The sequence below is a fragment of the Mobula birostris genome, chromosome 2 (genome assembly GCF_030028105.1).
Source record: "Mobula birostris isolate sMobBir1 chromosome 2, sMobBir1.hap1, whole genome shotgun sequence".
Taxonomy (NCBI): domain Eukaryota; kingdom Metazoa; phylum Chordata; class Chondrichthyes; order Myliobatiformes; family Myliobatidae; genus Mobula; species Mobula birostris.
In genome coordinates, this window is record NC_092371.1 from 191,349,795 (window position 1) to 191,366,865 (window position 17,071).

General features: G+C 41.9%; 1 protein-coding gene across 4 annotated transcripts in view; it reads right to left on the reverse strand.

Moving 5' to 3' along the window:
* The window catches only part of LOC140193983 (rho-associated protein kinase 2-like), a 264,425-nt gene that overhangs the window by 68,432 nt on the left and 178,922 nt on the right, over positions 1–17,071 (reverse strand). For all 4 annotated transcript variants that reach the window (XM_072251236.1, XM_072251238.1, XM_072251235.1 and 1 more), the window contains exons 11-13: positions 16,822–16,910; positions 11,667–11,715; positions 2,252–2,387 (exon numbers count right to left, since the gene is read on the reverse strand). In XM_072251236.1, the coding sequence (XP_072107337.1) occupies positions 2,252–2,387; positions 11,667–11,715; positions 16,822–16,910 (274 nt within the window). The remainder of the gene's footprint in view (positions 1–2,251; positions 2,388–11,666; positions 11,716–16,821; positions 16,911–17,071) is intronic.

Sequence of the window (17,071 nt, forward strand, 5' to 3'; positions counted from 1 at the left end):
TTTTTTGGGATTGCCCTAAATTAAGTCTATTTTGGGAAGGTATTCATAGAACATTAGTTAAGGTACTTAGGTCCCAGATACCTCTGAACTTTGAGACGCTCTATTTGGGGCATGTATTGTTTCTTGAACAGAAGGAAGATATAAAGTTGCTGCAGGCCCTCTTAGCGGCAAGTAAGAAATCAATCACTAGAAAATGGCTAAATCCAATACCACCTACATTAGAAGATTGGTACGAAATTATCTTGGAAATACTTAAAATGGAAAAGTTGACTTACTCCCTGAGAACTCAAAAAGAAAAATTTTATCAAATCTGGAATAAATGGATCGAATATATAACCCCAATGCGAGCAGACTTTAGATGACTCTCCTAATGATTTATACTGCTCTTCTCATCAACACAGTAATATTGCTAACATAAGCATCCCTAGTCTAAATGTTTGTTTTTTTTTGCTTTCTTTTGGAAAATAGAGAATTAACACAAGTAAAGGGAAAGATTTGGGAAAGGGATAGAAAAAAATGAAAAAATTAAGAAAATAAGTACATAGGGATTGGATAATTATGTCTGCGGGCAGGAGCAAGCATGAACAAATTAGGATATAAACACCTACGATGGTTGATACATAGGCTTATATACAACATTTTGGACCAGTGGAAATGGTCCAGAAGGGTTATATGGAAACTATTATTACCATTCTTCTTAACAACTAATTCCATTACTTAGCCTAATAGGTTAGATTTACCACAGTACATAATTATCTACTTAAATGTTTATTTTCCTTTTATATCATCTCAATGTGTACTTAAGAATGTATAAATAATTGTAGTTTTATACATATAAAAAAATGGAAAAGGTTATATGTGTGAAAAAAGTACATGATATTTGTGAATTCCTTATCCAAATAAAAATAAAATTAAAAAAAAAAGAAAAGGGCTGTTCACTCACAATCCCCATGCAATCTGACAGAGCTTGAACAGTTTTGTAAAGAAGAATGGGGAATAATTGTAGCGTCCAGATGTGCAAAGCTGATAGAGACCTATCCACGCAGACTCCAGCGTGTAACTGCTGCCGAAGTGCAGCTACTAAATACTGACTTGAAGGGGGTGAATATTTATGCAATCAATTATTTAGAGTTTTATATTTGTAATTAATTTAGATGACTTTGTAGAGATCTGTTTTCACTTTGATATGAAAGAGTCTTTTTCTGTTGATCAGTGTCAAAAAAGCTGAATTAAATCCACTGTGATTCAATGTTGTAAAACAATAAAACATGAAAACTTCCAGAGGGAGTTTTGATAGGCCAGTTCATTGGCTATATTTTAGAGGGAGTTAGATATGGCCCTTGTGGCTACGGGGGTCAGGGGGTATGGAGGGAAGGCTGGGGTGGTGTTCTAAGTTGGATGATCAGCCATGATCATAATAAATGGCGGTGCAGGTTCGAAGGGCCGAATGGCCTACTCCTGCACCTATTTTCTATGTTTCTATGTTTCTATATTGATGACTATCTCATCAGAACTTCTTCAGATGAAAAAAACATTGATGTGAAATGTTAACTGTTTTTCTCTCCATATACACTGCCTGGCCTGCTGAGTACTCACTTCTCCATCCCCAATTTCTTCAGACAATACAGCCAGCCAAAATCTCAGATAAACCAATCACATTCCTGGTAACGTGCTGATCTAGTGTGATGATAACAAGCAAGAGCTTACCATCTAAGACATCACATCGTGAACCACTGAAGCAAGAGGTTAATCATAATCAAGGCAACTTTCCAACACTTCCTTTTCCCCATTTAATAATTAATACAACTCTACACTGAACAAACTTCAAACAATCACAGTTGCATCGTGGTTGGCATAACGCTTTACAGTACCACTTTGATATCAAACTTTATGATTATTCTGAATCTCTTATGGCTTCTAATGAATTCCAGACCTTTCCTTCTGTGCTTTCCTCACTTCAATTCAGCAATGACCATCCCCCACTAACAACACCTATTTTTCTTCCTTAAATGTTATACGATATAATGTTTCCAGTCAACATAAAACCTGATAAGCCTGAAATATTTACTAGTATAGTCTTCACAGATGCTTGTCTGGCTTGCAAAGTGTTGTTAACATATTCTTTTGAAGTCAGATTTCCAGAATCTACTGCATTTTCCTTCATTGTGTACTCTGGGCTGCATACTAGCCCATTACCGTTCTTTGATTCGTAATACAATTTTTAGATAAATTAATGCAATTTTGATCCTACCCTCATTTTCTAAGCCACGTTTTTTATCCGCTTCCATTTCAGCTTTACGATGATATTCTGCGTTCTTGTGCTGAAGAAGTGCTTTTTCTCGTTCCAACTGCCTTAAAGCTGATTCCACATCTTTCCTGCATGTTATCTAAAAAGCAGAGGTTCAATTAGTTATCAAAATATTTTGTATACAATGAAAGCAGACCTTTTCTAAAAATGCTATGGTAAAAGACCTCACATGAAGCAGTTTTGAACAGGAGTATGAGTAGAATGGGGAGGACCACTCAGGGATAACAGGACAAAATAGGGGAGGTTATTAATGAATACTTCAGTTCATTCTTCAACAGGGAAAGAAATTCTGATGGATGTGAGGTCAACAAACAAAAGACTAATGTGCTAAAGCATGTTGAGGTTCAAAAAGAGGTAGTGTTGGAGCTTTTGAAAAAACATTAGAATAGATAAATCTTTGGGCTGGACAGGACATACCCCAGGCTACAAGACAAAGCAAGGAAAGAGACTGCTAGGGCACTGACAATGATCATTGCTCCTCACCTGACCCCACCCCCCCCGAACCTGAACCCAGAAATGGTACTAGAGGATGGGACGATGGCAAATGTTGTTCTGTCGTTCAAGAAAGATAATACAGGTTTCCCCCGCCATCCGAAGGTAGAGCGTTCCTAGGAAACTGTTCCTAAGCCGGAATGTCGTAAAGCGAAGAAGCAATTACCATTAATTTATATGGGAAAAATTTATGAGCATTCGCAGACCCAAAAATAACCTACCAAATCATGCCAAGTAACATATAAGACCTAAAATAACAGTAAAATATAGTAAAAGCAGGAATGATATGATGAATACACAGCCTATATAAAGTAGAAATATTTTTCCAATCATTGCTGCACTGTTCTCCGTAGTGAAAATCTCACGCAAGCGCTCTCGGCAAAAACACGGCACAAGCGCTCTCCAGTAACCTTTAAGCTATGAAGCTGCCAAATCATACCAAATAACACGTAAAAATACATAGCCGATATAAAACACAAATAATGTATGTACAGTGTAGTATCACTTATGGGAATCGGGAGGACATAGAGCACACTGATGATGGTGTGTTAGACTGAGTCGTCGGAGATTGGGGTGGTGCAGTGGCCCCCACACTCCAGGCAGCGAACTGATACCGATCCGTGAAGCATGCAGGGGTACAGCGGCAGCCGGGACGCACCCAGCACACCTTTAAGAAAAAAGCAGAAATAAACAAGCTAATTAATTAGGTGCCACCCGGCACGTAAATGTCAGCCCAGATCAGAGGCAACGCAATCGGCAATCGCCTCTGATCTGGGCCGACATTTACGTGCCGGGCGGCGCCTAATTAATTAGCTTGTTTATTTCGACTTTTTTCTTAAAGATGTGCTGGGTGCGTTCCGGCCACCGCTGCATTCTTCGCAGATTGGTATCTGTCCGCAGCCCGGGAGTTGGGGTGGTGGGACACTGGGGTGTCATCTCATCGTCTGTTTCCATCAGGGCAGGCAGGTCATCTTCTTCTATGTCTGCCTGCCTCAATGTTGAAGGATGAGGTTCGTCGTCTGCTGTGGCTGATGTGGAAGGCTTGCTTGACTGCTTAGCCTCGCGCATTTTTAGATCATGCAGTTCTTTGTAAGCATTCAAACCATCCTACAAATATGCCCTAAACTGACGTACCCTTTCAAAATTAAAGTCGTACTTTATCACTGCAGTGAAAATCTCACGCAGTTCCTTCACGTTCAGTTCCTGGATGACTTCACTTTCGGTCCGTTCGCTACTGCATTCGATTTCAATTGTTATCCTTTCCTCTTCCAATTGCATCAGCTTTTCATCTATCAGTTCTTGGTCATGGGATGCCAAAACCTCTTCAACATCAGCTTCGTCAACTTCCACAAACCAACCTCACTTTGTCCTTGCTTCGTTCACCACGATTGAAACACTTAATTATGTCTAGTTTTACGCTAAGTGTAACACCCTTATGAACTCTTTTAGGCTTTTCCGATACGTTAGAACTCATCTTGCAAACGGCTGCTCACAGGCACGTGTTTAAGCAATGCTGGTTAGAAAGCAGTTCCGAATACAGGGGGAGGAGCGGCTGCTCGTGGTGTGCGCTGCTTTTTTCATGTGCTGCCTTTTTTTCGCAACAGTGAGGTTTCGTAAAGCGAACGTTCGAAAAGCGGGGGATACCTGTGGTGATAATATTGGGAATAATAGACCAATGTCTCTTATGTCAGTGATGGGCAAACTAATGGAGAAGATGCGTAGGGACAGGATTTATGAAGCAGTAGTTTTACTAGGGAGCAGCAAAATGCTGGAGGAACTCAGAAAGCCATGCATCATCTATGGAAAAGAGTAAAGTTGAGATTTTGGGCCAAGATCCTTCAGCAGGACTGGAGAAAAAAAAGGATGAGTAGATTTAAAAGATGGGGGAAGGGGAGGGAGAAACACAAAGTGATAGATGAAAATGGGAGGGGAAGGGGTGAAGTAAAGAGCTGGGAAGTTGATTGGTGAAAGAGACACAGGGCTGGAGAAGGGGGAATCTAACACAGGGGTCCCCAACCTTTTTGGCACTGCAGACCGGTTTAATATTGACAATATTCTTGCGGACCAGCCAACCGGGGGCGGGGTGTTCAAGTAGGGTTAAACTAACCTCAATATGTCTTTTACAGTTAGAGTTGCCAAATTTCTCACTCCCAAATAAAGGACAAAAATAGCAGGCAAATCCTGGGACACTTTACCCTAGGTAGACTACCATGACCACGAAGCCTTGCGCAGGCACCTGTGTGCACATGTGTGATGTGCGCAAGCGCGCCGCTTTTTCTATACCCCACAAATCTGTTTTGCCTTCATTTTCCTGACTATACTGTACATACATTATCTCTACTTTACATAGGCTGTGTATTTATCATATCATTCCTGCTTTTACTATATGTTAGTGTTATTTATTTTCGATTTTATATGTTATTTGGTATGATTTGTTAGGTTAGTTTTTGGGTCTGGGAACGCTCAAAAATTTTTCTCATATAAATTAATGGTAATTGCTTCTTCGCTTCACACCATTTCAGTACGAAAGGTTTCATAGGAACTTTCTACCTTCGCGGTGGGGAAATACGGGACAAACCAATTTAGCCCAATATACGGGATGTCCCGGCAAATACAGGACAGTTGGCAACCGTATGTTCAAGTTCAATGGTGCGTGACAGGGAAGGTGGAAAGGTGCAGCTGACTCATATCGTTTCCTCGCAGCCCAGTAGTACATGCTCTGCGGCCCGGTAGTTGGGGACCGCTGATCTAACTGGAGAGGACAGAAGGCCAAGGAAGAAAGAACGAAAAGAGGGGAGGAGCACCAGAGGGAGGTGATGGGCAGGCAAGGAGATAAGGTGAGAAAGGGAAAAGGGGATGGGGAATGGTGAAGTTGGGGGGGGGGGGGCGGGAATTACCTGAAGTTCGAGAAATCTGGCTACCCAGGTGGAATATAAGGTGTTGTTCCTCCAACCTGAGTGCGGCCGCATCGCGACAGTAGAGGAGGCCATGGATAGACATATCAGAATGGGAGTGGTAAGTGGAATTAAAATGGGTGGGCACTGGGAGATCCTGCTTTTTCTGGTGGACAGAGTGTAGGTACTTGGTGAAGCTGTCTCCCAATCTACATCGGGTCTCACTGATGTACAGGAAGGCACACCGGGAGTACCGGACACAGTTTATGACCCCAACAGACTCAATGGTGAAGTGTTGCCTCACCTGGAAGGGATATTTGGGGCCTGAATGGTAGTGAGGGAGGAGGAGTAGGGCAAGTGTAGTACTTGTTCTGCTTGCAAGAATAAGTGCCAGGAGGGAGCATTGCTTTGTGAGGAACAAATTGTGCTTTGTGAGATTGACTGAATTTTTCATGGAGGTGAAAAAAAATAAAGGTAGAACAGTGAATGTGGTGTATTGGAATTTTACCAAGGCATTTGAAAAGGTTCCCAGTGGTAGTTCATACAGAAAGTCATGTGGCATAGAATCGATGGAAACTTGGCTGCGTGGACTCAGAATTAGTTTGCCCATAGAAGGCAGAGGCTGGTAGCAGCTGAAATGTACTCTGCCTGGAAGTCCAGGACTAGTGGCGTTCTGCAAGGCTCCTTTCTGGTACCCCTGTTCTTTGTGATTTTTATAAATGACTTGGATGAGGGAGTAGAAGGATGTTTAGTAAGTTTGATGTTGACATGAAGATGGATGGTGTTGTGGATAGTGGAAGAGGTCATCATGGGTTACAAAGTGATATAGACAGGCTACAGAGGAGGAGAAAGAAGTGGCAGATGGGAACTCAATCTAGTGGTGTAAAGTGATACATTTTGGAAGATCACACTTGAAAGCAGAGGACAAGGTTAATGGCAGGATTCTTAGCAGTATGGAGGAACAGAAGGATTTTGGGGCCCAAATCCACAGATCCCTTGCAGTTGCCATGCAAATTGATATGGTGATTAGAAGGCCTATGGTGTGTTGGCTTTCATTAGTCAGGGGATTGAGTTCAAGAGTCGCAAAATATTGTTTGAGCTCGACACAAGTCTGGTTAGACCACATTTCAAGCATTGCATTCAGTTTTGGTTGTTTCATTACAGGAAGGTTTAAAGAGTGCAGAGGACATTCACCAGGTCCTCACCTGGATTAGGGAACATGCAAACTCGGGTTTTTCGCTCCGGAGCAAAAGAGGACAAGAGACGACTTGTCAGAGGTGGATAAGATTATGACAGGCTTAAAAAGAATAGACAGGCTGCAACCTTTTCTCAGGGGCTGCAATGGTCAATACCAAAAGACCACCAGTTCAAGATGAGTGGAGGAAAGTTTAGGGGAGACATCAGAGGTAGTTGTTTTTCTTTTTGACAGAAAGTGGTAGGTGCCTGGAACACACTGCTGGGGAGATAGGCAAAGATGGGCACATGGATGTAAGAAAAATGGAGGGTTATGGGCTATCTGGGAAGGAAGGCTCAGATTGATCATGGAACAGATTTACATAGGTTGGCACAACATAATGGACTGACGGACCTGTACTGTGCTGTTCTATTTATGTTCTAAATTATATTGGGCCATCTTTCCATTTAGTACACCAACTAAGGGTTAAGCCACAATGAGAGAATTCTACTGTTTCCTTTACACTTGTATTCTACTCTTATTTACAAACCCAAGCAGCTTCTGTGCTTTGAGTGCTCTATTAACTTTCTCTTTCAGACTTAACTTCTGCACATCAAATGACTTGACTTGGTAGGTCAAGTATGATGGCAGAATACAGTATTAATGGTAAGACTCTTGGCAGTGTGGAGGCTCAGCGGGATCTTGGGGTCCGAGTCCACAGAACGCTCAAAGCAGCTGCACAGGTTGACTCTGTGGTTGAGGCGGCATACGGTGTATTGGCCTTCATCAATCGTGGAAATGAATTTAGGAGCCAACAGGTATGTTGCAGATATATAGAACCCTGGTCAGACTCCACTTAAGAGTAATGTGCTCAGTTCTGGTCACCTCACTACAGGAGGGATGTGCAAACCATAGAAAGCGTGCAGAGGCGATTTAGGATCCGATAGGGTCTTCTAAGAGACTTTTGGATAGGTACAAATTTACTATTTTGGATAGGAGCTTAGAAAAATAGAGGGTTATGGGTAACCCTAGTAATTTCTAAGGTGGGGATATGTTCAGCACAACTTTGTGGGCCGAAGGGCCTGCATTGTGCTGTTGGTTTTCTATGTTTCTACGTTAAATCCAATGGTACAAATTTACTATTTGTAGCCAGGGCACAGATGTTTATGTCATAGATTTATTGTCCACTGTAATTGCTCCTGAAGTAAAACGGAGGAATCCAAGTGTTAACTAGAATGACAGGTTTATAGTTGTAATAAGTCAGACCAAATAAGAATGGCAGATTTCCTTCTCTGAAGGAAAAGTATTAGACAGATACTGAGCTTAAACCAGCTACTAACTTGAATATCCAACTGTCTTCATAGATTCAAACTTACGTATCTGGATCAACAATCCAGAGGTCCAACTGTTAACTCAGTGACTTAACCTCTTTGCTACCATACCGGGGGTGGGGGTGGGGACCATGGTGGGCAGTTAACAACGGAGGTTTTCACTTCACACACCTATTTCCAAGCAAAAATGTTGTTACTGATAATAGCATCCATTAACCGAGTGCATTTTCCTGGTTTATTCCTCTTTCCTGAATAGTGAAGTAATATCCTTCTGTACCTTTGAATTAGAGTAGAATCCGTGGATCAGTACTTGGAGCTATGATGTGGCACCATTACAGAGACTTGGATGGCTCAGGGACAGGAATGGTTACTTCAAGTGCCAGGTTTTAGGTCTTTCAGGAAGGACAGGAAGGGAGGCAAAAGAGGTGGTGACGTGGCACTGTTGATCAGTGTCACGGCTGCAGAAAAGGTGGACGTCATGGAAGGATTGTCTACGGAGTCTCTGTGGGTAGAGGTTAGGAACAGGAAGGGGTCAATAACTCTACAGGGTATTTTTTTCTAGGCTGCCCAATAGTAACAGAGATATCAAGGAGCAGGTAGGGAAACAGATCCTGGAAAGTGTAATAATAACAGAGTTGTCTTGGTGGGAGATTTTAATTTTCCAAATATCAATTGGCATCTCCCAAGAGCAGGGGGTTTAGATGGGGTTGAGTTTGTTAGGTATGTTCAGGAAGGTTTCTTGACACAATATGTAGATAAGCCTACAAGGCTGTACTTGATTTGGTATTGGGAAATGAACCTGGTCAGGTGTCAGATCTCTCAGTGGGAGAGCATTTTGGAGATAATAATCATAATTCTATCTCCTTTACAATAGTATTGGAGAAAGATAGGAACAGACAAGTTAGAAAAGCGTTCAATTGGAGTAAGGGGAATTATGAGGCTATCAGGCAGGAACTTGGAAGTTTGAATTGGAAACAGATGCTCTCAGGGAAAGGTATGGAAGAAATATGGTAAATGTTCAGGGGATATTTGTGTGAGTTTCTGCATAGGTATGTTCCAATGAGACAGCGAAGTTATGGTAGGGTACAGGAACCGTGGTGTACAAAGGCTGTAGTAAATCTAGTCAAGAAGAAAAACTTACGAAAGGTTCAGAGAGCTAGGCAATGTTCGAGATCTAGAAGATTATAAGACTAACAGCAAGGAGCTTAAGAAGGAAATTAGGAGAGCCAGAAGGGGCCATAAGAAGGCCTTGGCAGGCAGGATTAAGGAAAACCCCAAGACACTCTACAAGTATGTGAAGAACAAGAGGATACGACGTGAAAGAATAGGGCCTTTCAAGTGTGACAGTGGGATAGTATGTATGGAACCGGAGGAAATAGCAGAGGTACTTAATGAATACTTTACTTCAGTATTCACTATGGAAAAGGATCTTGGTAATTGTAGTGGTGACTTGCAGCAGACTGAAAAGCTTGAGCATGTAGATATTAAGAAAGAGGATGTGTTGGAGTTTTTGGAAAGCATCAAGTTGGATAAGTCACTGGGACCGGATGAGATGTATCCCAGGCTACTGTGGGAGGCGAGGGAGGTGATTGCTGAGCCTCTGGCGATGATCTTCGCATCATCAATGGGGACAGGTGAGGTTCCGGAGGATTGGAGGGTTGCGGATGCTGTTCCCTTATTCAAGAAAGGGAGTAGAGATAGCCTAGGAAATTATAGACCAGTGAGTCTTACTTCAGTGATTGGTAAGTTGATGGAGAAGATCCTGAGAGGCAGGATTTATGAACATTTGAAGAGGTATAATATGATTAGAAATAGTCAGCAACTCTTTGTCAAGGGTAGGTCATACCTTACGAGCCTGATTGAATTTTTTGAGGATGTGACTAAACACGTTGATGAAGGTAGAGCAGTAGATGTAGTGCACATGGATTTCAGCAAGGCATCTGATAGGGTACCCCATGTGAGGCTTATTGAGAAAGTAAGGAGACATGGGATCCAAGGGGACATTGCTTTGTGGATCCAGAACTGGCTTGCCCACAGAAGGCAAAAAGTGGTTGTAGACGGGTCATATTCTGCATGGGGGGTCGGTGACCAGTGGCATGTCTTAGGGAATTGTTCTGGGACCCTTACTCTTCATGATTTTTATAAATGACCTGGATGAGGAAGTGGAGGGATGGGTTCGTAAGTTTGCTGATGACACAAAGGTTGGGGTTGTTGTGGATAGCGTAGAGGGCTGTCAGAGGTTGCAGCGGGACATTGATAGGATGCAAAACTGGGCTGAGAAGTGGCAGATAGAGTTCAACCCGGATAAGTGTGAAGTGGTTCATTTTGGGTAGGTCAAATATGATGGCAGAATACAGTATTAATGGTAAGACTCTTGGCAGTGTGGAGGATCAGAGGGATCTTGGAGTCCGAGTCCATAGGACACTCAAAGCAGCTGCACAGGCGGACTCTGTGGTTAAGAAGGCATACGGTGTATTGGCCTTCATCAATCATGCAATTGAATTTAGGAACCGAGAGGTAATGTTGCAGCTATATAGGACCTTGGTCAGACCCCATTTGGAGTACTGTGCTCAGTTCTGGTCACCTCACTACAGGAAGGATGTGGAAACCATAGAAAGGGTGCACAGGAGATTTACAAGGATGTTGCCTGGAATGGACAGCATGCCTTATGAAAACAGGTTGAGTGAACTCGGCCTTTTCTCCTTGGAGCAACGGAGGATGAGAGGTGACCTGATAGAGGTGTGTAAGATGATGAGAGGCAATGACCGTGTGAATAGTCAGAGGCTTTTTCCCAGGGTTGAAATGGTTGCCACAAGAGGACGCAGGCTTAAGGTGCTGGGGAGTAGGTACAGAGGAGATGTCAGGGGTAAGTTTTTTACTCAGAGAGTGGTGAGTGCATGGAATGGGCTGCTGGCAATGGTGGTGGAGGCAGATATGATAGGGTATTTTAAGAGGTATTTTGGATAGGTACATGGAGCTTAGAAAAATTGAGGGCTGTGGGTAACCCTCATAATTTCTAAGGTAGGGACATGCTCGGCACAACTTTGTGGGCCGAAGGGCTTGTATTGTGCTGTATGTTTTCTATGTTTCTAATCCAATGATAACTGAAAGGCTGATCTAATGCTTTTTTTGCTCAAGGAGGATACAATTCAAAAGAATTATTTAAAATTAAGAAGAAATTTTAAAACTAATATTTCTACAACATCTCTTCCAGTTAATAGTCTATCCATAACACCTCTCTCTTGTCCAAGCATAATCTTTTGTTTCTTCTATTTATTAATTTTTGGGTAGAGTATAGGATTACTATATGTGTATTTTTCACTTAGGTTTTCTGGTTAAACGTATCATCAGAAATACAGGAGAGAATACAACAATATTTAAGAACAAGCTCAAGCTATTCATGCAGCCAAATTCAATTCATTTAGATCTTAGACAGAGATTAAAGCGCACTTTAAAAAAATCTGTACCTCATCTTCCAAATCTTTGGATATCTTTTCAAGACGACTGCTTGTGGTTCTACAAAAAAAAACAGTACAAATCAAGAAAAGATCAAGTCCTGAAACAGAAAGCTTAAAACAGAAGAAATTCAAAATGTTAGTTCCCGTTGTAACGTTTTCATAACAATTCTATTTTCTTTTCTTTAGAAGTACTCATACTAGTGCACTTAAGTGTATGTAGATATTTTCACCACCAACTGTGCAATGGAATGTGTTGTGCTGAGTGAAAATTCAATAATAGTTAAGAAGTCATCCAGCTATGCTTACTTAAATGTCAGCTTTCATTTTGGTGCTCCTCCCACATAATTGGGAATTAATATTTAGAGAATGTAAAGTCAGACGGATTCATCTTTCATCCAGATGGCTGGGGCCACTCTTGTTCGGTTCTATTCTTATCCATCCTCCAGTCATAACCAGGCAATCTTCCAGTAAAGCACTAGAGATTCTGCAAATGCTGGAAATCCAGAGTAACACACAAAATGCTGGAGGACCTCAACAGGTTAGGCAGCATCCATGGAGAGGAATAAACAGTCGACATTTCAGGCTGAGGCCCTTAATAAGGACTGGAAAGGAAGGGGGAATAAACCAGAAATTGAAAGTGGGAGGAGAGGAAGGGGTACCAGATGGGTGATAGGTAAAGCCAGGTATGGGTGAAGTTAGGTGGGTGGGGGGGAGGGGCCATGCAGTGAGAAGCTGGAGCTTGACAGATGGAAAAGGTAAAGGGCTGAAGGAGGAATCTGTTAGGATAAGAGAATGGATCATGAGAGGAAGGAAAGGAGGAGGGGTACTGGGGCAGATGACAGGCAGGTGAGGAGAAGAGCTAAGAGCAGAGCAAGAGTAAGGAATGGAAGAAGAGGAAAGGGGGAGGGGGTGAAATTACCAGAAGTTAGATAAATCAACACTCATGCCATCAGCTTGCAGGAAACCCAGATGGGATACAAGATGTTGCTCCTCCAACCTTTCAGTGCCCTCACCATGGCAATATAGGATGCCATGGACTCACATGTCAGAATGGGAATAGGGATTGGAATTAAAATGGTTGGCCACTGGGAAATCCTCTTTGTTGCGGATGGAGCGAAGGAGCTCAACAAAGCAGTGCCCCGATCTAAGTCCGGTATCACCGATGTAGAGCAGGCCACATCGGGAGAACCAGATATAGCAGATAACCCTGACAGACTTATAGGTGAAGTGTTGCTTCATTGGAAGGACTACTTGGGGCCCTGAATGGAAATGAGCAAGGAGGTGAATGGGCAGGTGTAGCACTTGTTCCATTTGCAGGGATAAGTGGCAGGAGGGAGATTAACAGGGAGGGACGAATGGACAAGGGAATCATGGAGAAAACGATCTTGTGCAGAAAGTGGAGAGTGAGGGGTAGGTAAATATGTGCTTGGTGGTAGGGTCCCGTTGAAGATGGCGGAAGTATCCCTTCCTTTCTCTCAGTTCCTTTGTCTCTGCCACATCTGTTCCCAAGATGAATTTCATTTCCATAGCATCAGAGATGCTTTTTTCTTTGAAGGACAGGGCATCCCTTCCTCCACCATTGATACTGCCCTTGCATGCATCCCCTCCGCTTCATGATCATTCGCCTTCACACCATCGTCACGTCACCTAACAGGGATATGGTTCCTCTTATCCTTACCTACCACTCCATGATCCTCTGCATCCAGCACTTCATTCTCCACAAATTCTGCCATCTTAAAGGGGATCCTAGCACCAAACACAATCATTATATCTGCTCTCCCGACTCTCCACCTTCTGTAGGGATCACTCCCTCTTGTCCCTTCGTCCCTCCCCACTAATCCCCCTGCCCATTCACATCCTCCCTCACCTCCATTCAGGGCCTCAGATGAGGCAACACTTCACCTGCAAGTTTTAGGGACCACACTGTCCAGCACCTTTACTTCATGCACAAAAAGCAGGCCAAACATTTTAATTCCAATGTCATTCCCATTCTGATATGTCAGTCCATGGCACCTTATACTGCCATGATAAGCCACTATCAGGTTGGAAGAGTAACACCTCACATTCTTTCTGGGTAGTCTCCAACCTGATGACATGAACATTGATTTCTCCAATTCCTGTCCATAGATGCTGCCTGATCTGCTAAGTTCTTCCAGTATTTTATGTGTTACTTCAGTGTAAACTTTTCTCCTTCTATGCAGTTACTTCTAACTTCTCCATAAAATCAATCCTCTCATTTACATGGCAGCCATTAACAAAAACACCCAAAGACAATGCCAGTTTCTGCATATCTATTTACAAAACCCTATTATGCATCAGCACCAACTCTCCTTCCTTTCATTGTCTCTACATTACTGACTTATTTCTCCTAGATTCAGTAGAGGATGAACAGAAATTTCCTTAAATTTTGTCAAATACTGGTCCTTCCCACAAACTCCATTTCAGTAAATGACTATATCAAATTTCCCACTTGCTATTTAAAAAATAACCAGATGGTTCAAAACCTCTTGACATATTTGGCTCCTCAAGCTCAGTTGTTGCTGAAAATTTTAATATCTTTTTTACCTCACAGCTTGACTATTCTAGTACACACACTTGTTCTATGTTCTGCAAATGTAAGTTTCACCTAAACTTAAGCAAAGTTCCTTTCAAACATCACTTTTATTTGCTTACTTATTGTGGATTCTGATGAACACTTCAAGGTTAAAAAATTTGTTCTTACTTAACAACTTGTACACCATGTTACCATTCCAATTTCAGTAATACCACTCATACAACAATTTCTACCACACCTGTCCAATTTTGGCTTCTTGAAAATCTCTAAAATTTAATTACTCCTGATTAAATACACTGGGTAATCAACAAGCAAAGCCCCATGCTCTTAGATTTCCTCACCAATTTCATCTGCATTTCTTTCCATCTTCACTGATATCAAATGAATTGTTATTAAATATTAATTTAGTTCTTCAATAAAGGGTTCCTTAAGGTTATCATAGCTCGGGAAGATAGTGGGGATAAACTACCTATTAAATGATTCCAATGGTGTGTACCTCAAATAGCCCCGATAAACAAGTCCAGCTCAAGGTTTCACGCCTGGCTTAGTGACTAAGCACAGCGGAACCATTTTTACTGATAGATTAATGGCACCTTAAAACTAGTTGCTTCATGCAGATGGGGCTCATCTAAGACAAGGAAAACACTGATCTCAAACCTCCACTGCCTTGCGACTATACCCACTCATAGGGTAGGCTTCAGGAGTAAACCCCAAGGAAATATCTGGAGCTGGAGTCCGTAAGTCCTATGTTGAGTTCAATGTTGACTGGTAATTCCTGCAATGCTGCTAGTGTCAAACTGTATCAGTCTCTGCCATCCCATTGGATTCATCAGCTGCATGGAGAGGAGTCTGCTGCATGGTCAACAGCTTACTCTCCATATTCTAATGCCCTGGCTTACGTATCACATACTAGTACGCAATATCCAGGAACCCTGACCAATGGAAGGTCTCACAAAATAAAATTCTTTACGAATAAACATTTAAAGTCAGTTGGGCTGAATGAACGAGGAAGCCCAAAAGATCCCATGTGCATATCAATGCACTTAACACAGTAGTAGTAGGTAGCCATCGATCCCAGGGGATCATGGGTTTGCACCTTTGCAAGTCTGGGTAGGAAGATTTGAAGAACCAGCTGTTGCCCATGCAGCGGGTTCCCCCCTCCACGTCACTGATGTTGGTCCAAGAGAAGGGTAAGCGCCAATACAGCTTGGCACCAGTGTTGTAGTTAACATAGCATCATTAAAATTCTACAGGACAAAGGGATCATGGAAATACATTTTGTATGTCAGTTCTCATTGCAATTTGTAAAATTCAATGCAAGTACACACCAAGTACATTTTGTGAATATAAGGGGCTGAATGGCCTCAAACTGGGCTTGTTGTTTGTGGCCTCAGCCCATCTGCACATGCAGAGGGAAAAGAAGTCAGGGTGCAGGACACAGCAAGGCTTTACCATGTTCCTATCAACTCTTATAGGTTTTATTGATGGGGATTCCACTCACTATTCCTGTCACTGCAGCTCTACACTCAAGTGCTAAGGAAGGACAACATTTAAATAAGACTAAAAGCCATAGTATTTATAAACTTTTGGCTGCACTACTTACTGAGGCCTAAGCAGAAAGTTACTTCGTGCTTAAAAAGGTTGTTGATAAGCCTGTGATAAATAAGCCTAACATCAGTTAGTCCTTAATAAGGCACAAGCTTGGGGTGAGAGGGAATTCCCACAAATCGCTGCCCACTACTCCCTCACTCTCCCCCTTATAGTTTCTGCAAAAAAGTAATGATGTAACAAAACTAATTCGTTGGCCGCAGGTCATTATTGGCTATGGTGACATCTTCTACATTAGGTATCTATACATTAATCGCAATCAACATAATTTTATTGAATATCAGATATGTCGTCTAAAATGATTTCACTGGAGCAGACGTTCATAAATTAACAGATGGTGGAATTTGCTGCCTCACATTTGCAGCAACCGAGCTTCAATTCTGATCTCTGATGCTGTCTGTGTGAACTGTGGGAGTTCATTTCCACACTGAAAAAGGATGCAAGTCAATGGGTTTCTTAGCTTGGCAAATTGCTTCCCCTGCAGCTGAGCAGTAGAATCTAGGGGAAGCTCGGGGCAATGTCAGGATAACAAATTAGGATTTATTTAGGTTAATAGTGCTGGATAGTCATAGTCATCATGGATTCAGTGGGGCAAAGAACCTGTTTCCATGGTTTATAATTCTATGACTTCAACAGCTTAAATATGTAGCCATATGTTGCTTCTGGTATTCTTTTGCACTTGAATCATGCCTGTCAAGTTGAAAATGATCACTGAGACAGTAAATCATTTAAATCTGAACAATTCAGTTACAGTGACAAGACTACAGTTGCACGCTGTATAAGTGCACGTTCATAAAATCATAGCTTTTATAGCGAGCACAGAAACAACTGTTGCTACAATTATGTCCATTAGCTGCACCTTCAGAGCAGCAACAATTATTGCTGAACTTCCTGTATAAAAATACAACAAAAATTCTTTTCACATTCTGTACACTCGTGCACATGTTGCTTTCAACCTATCAGTGCAAAGTATTACAGAAATTTATCCTTCCTGCAGCATACCTAAATTTTTGCTCCATTTCATCTTTGGCTTGCATTTCATTGCTCAATTGTTCTTCAAGCTGGTGTATCTTCTTCTGTAGTTTTGTAGACTATAACAAAATATGACAGAAATATCAGCAAATAAATGAGAGCAATTTGAAAGAATTGCACATATTTTCAAAGGTTTTTAGAAAATACAAAAGGAAGCTACTTCTTAATGTTTCCTTTTTACAACCAGACAACAATTACAGTACGGAAACAGGCCATCTCG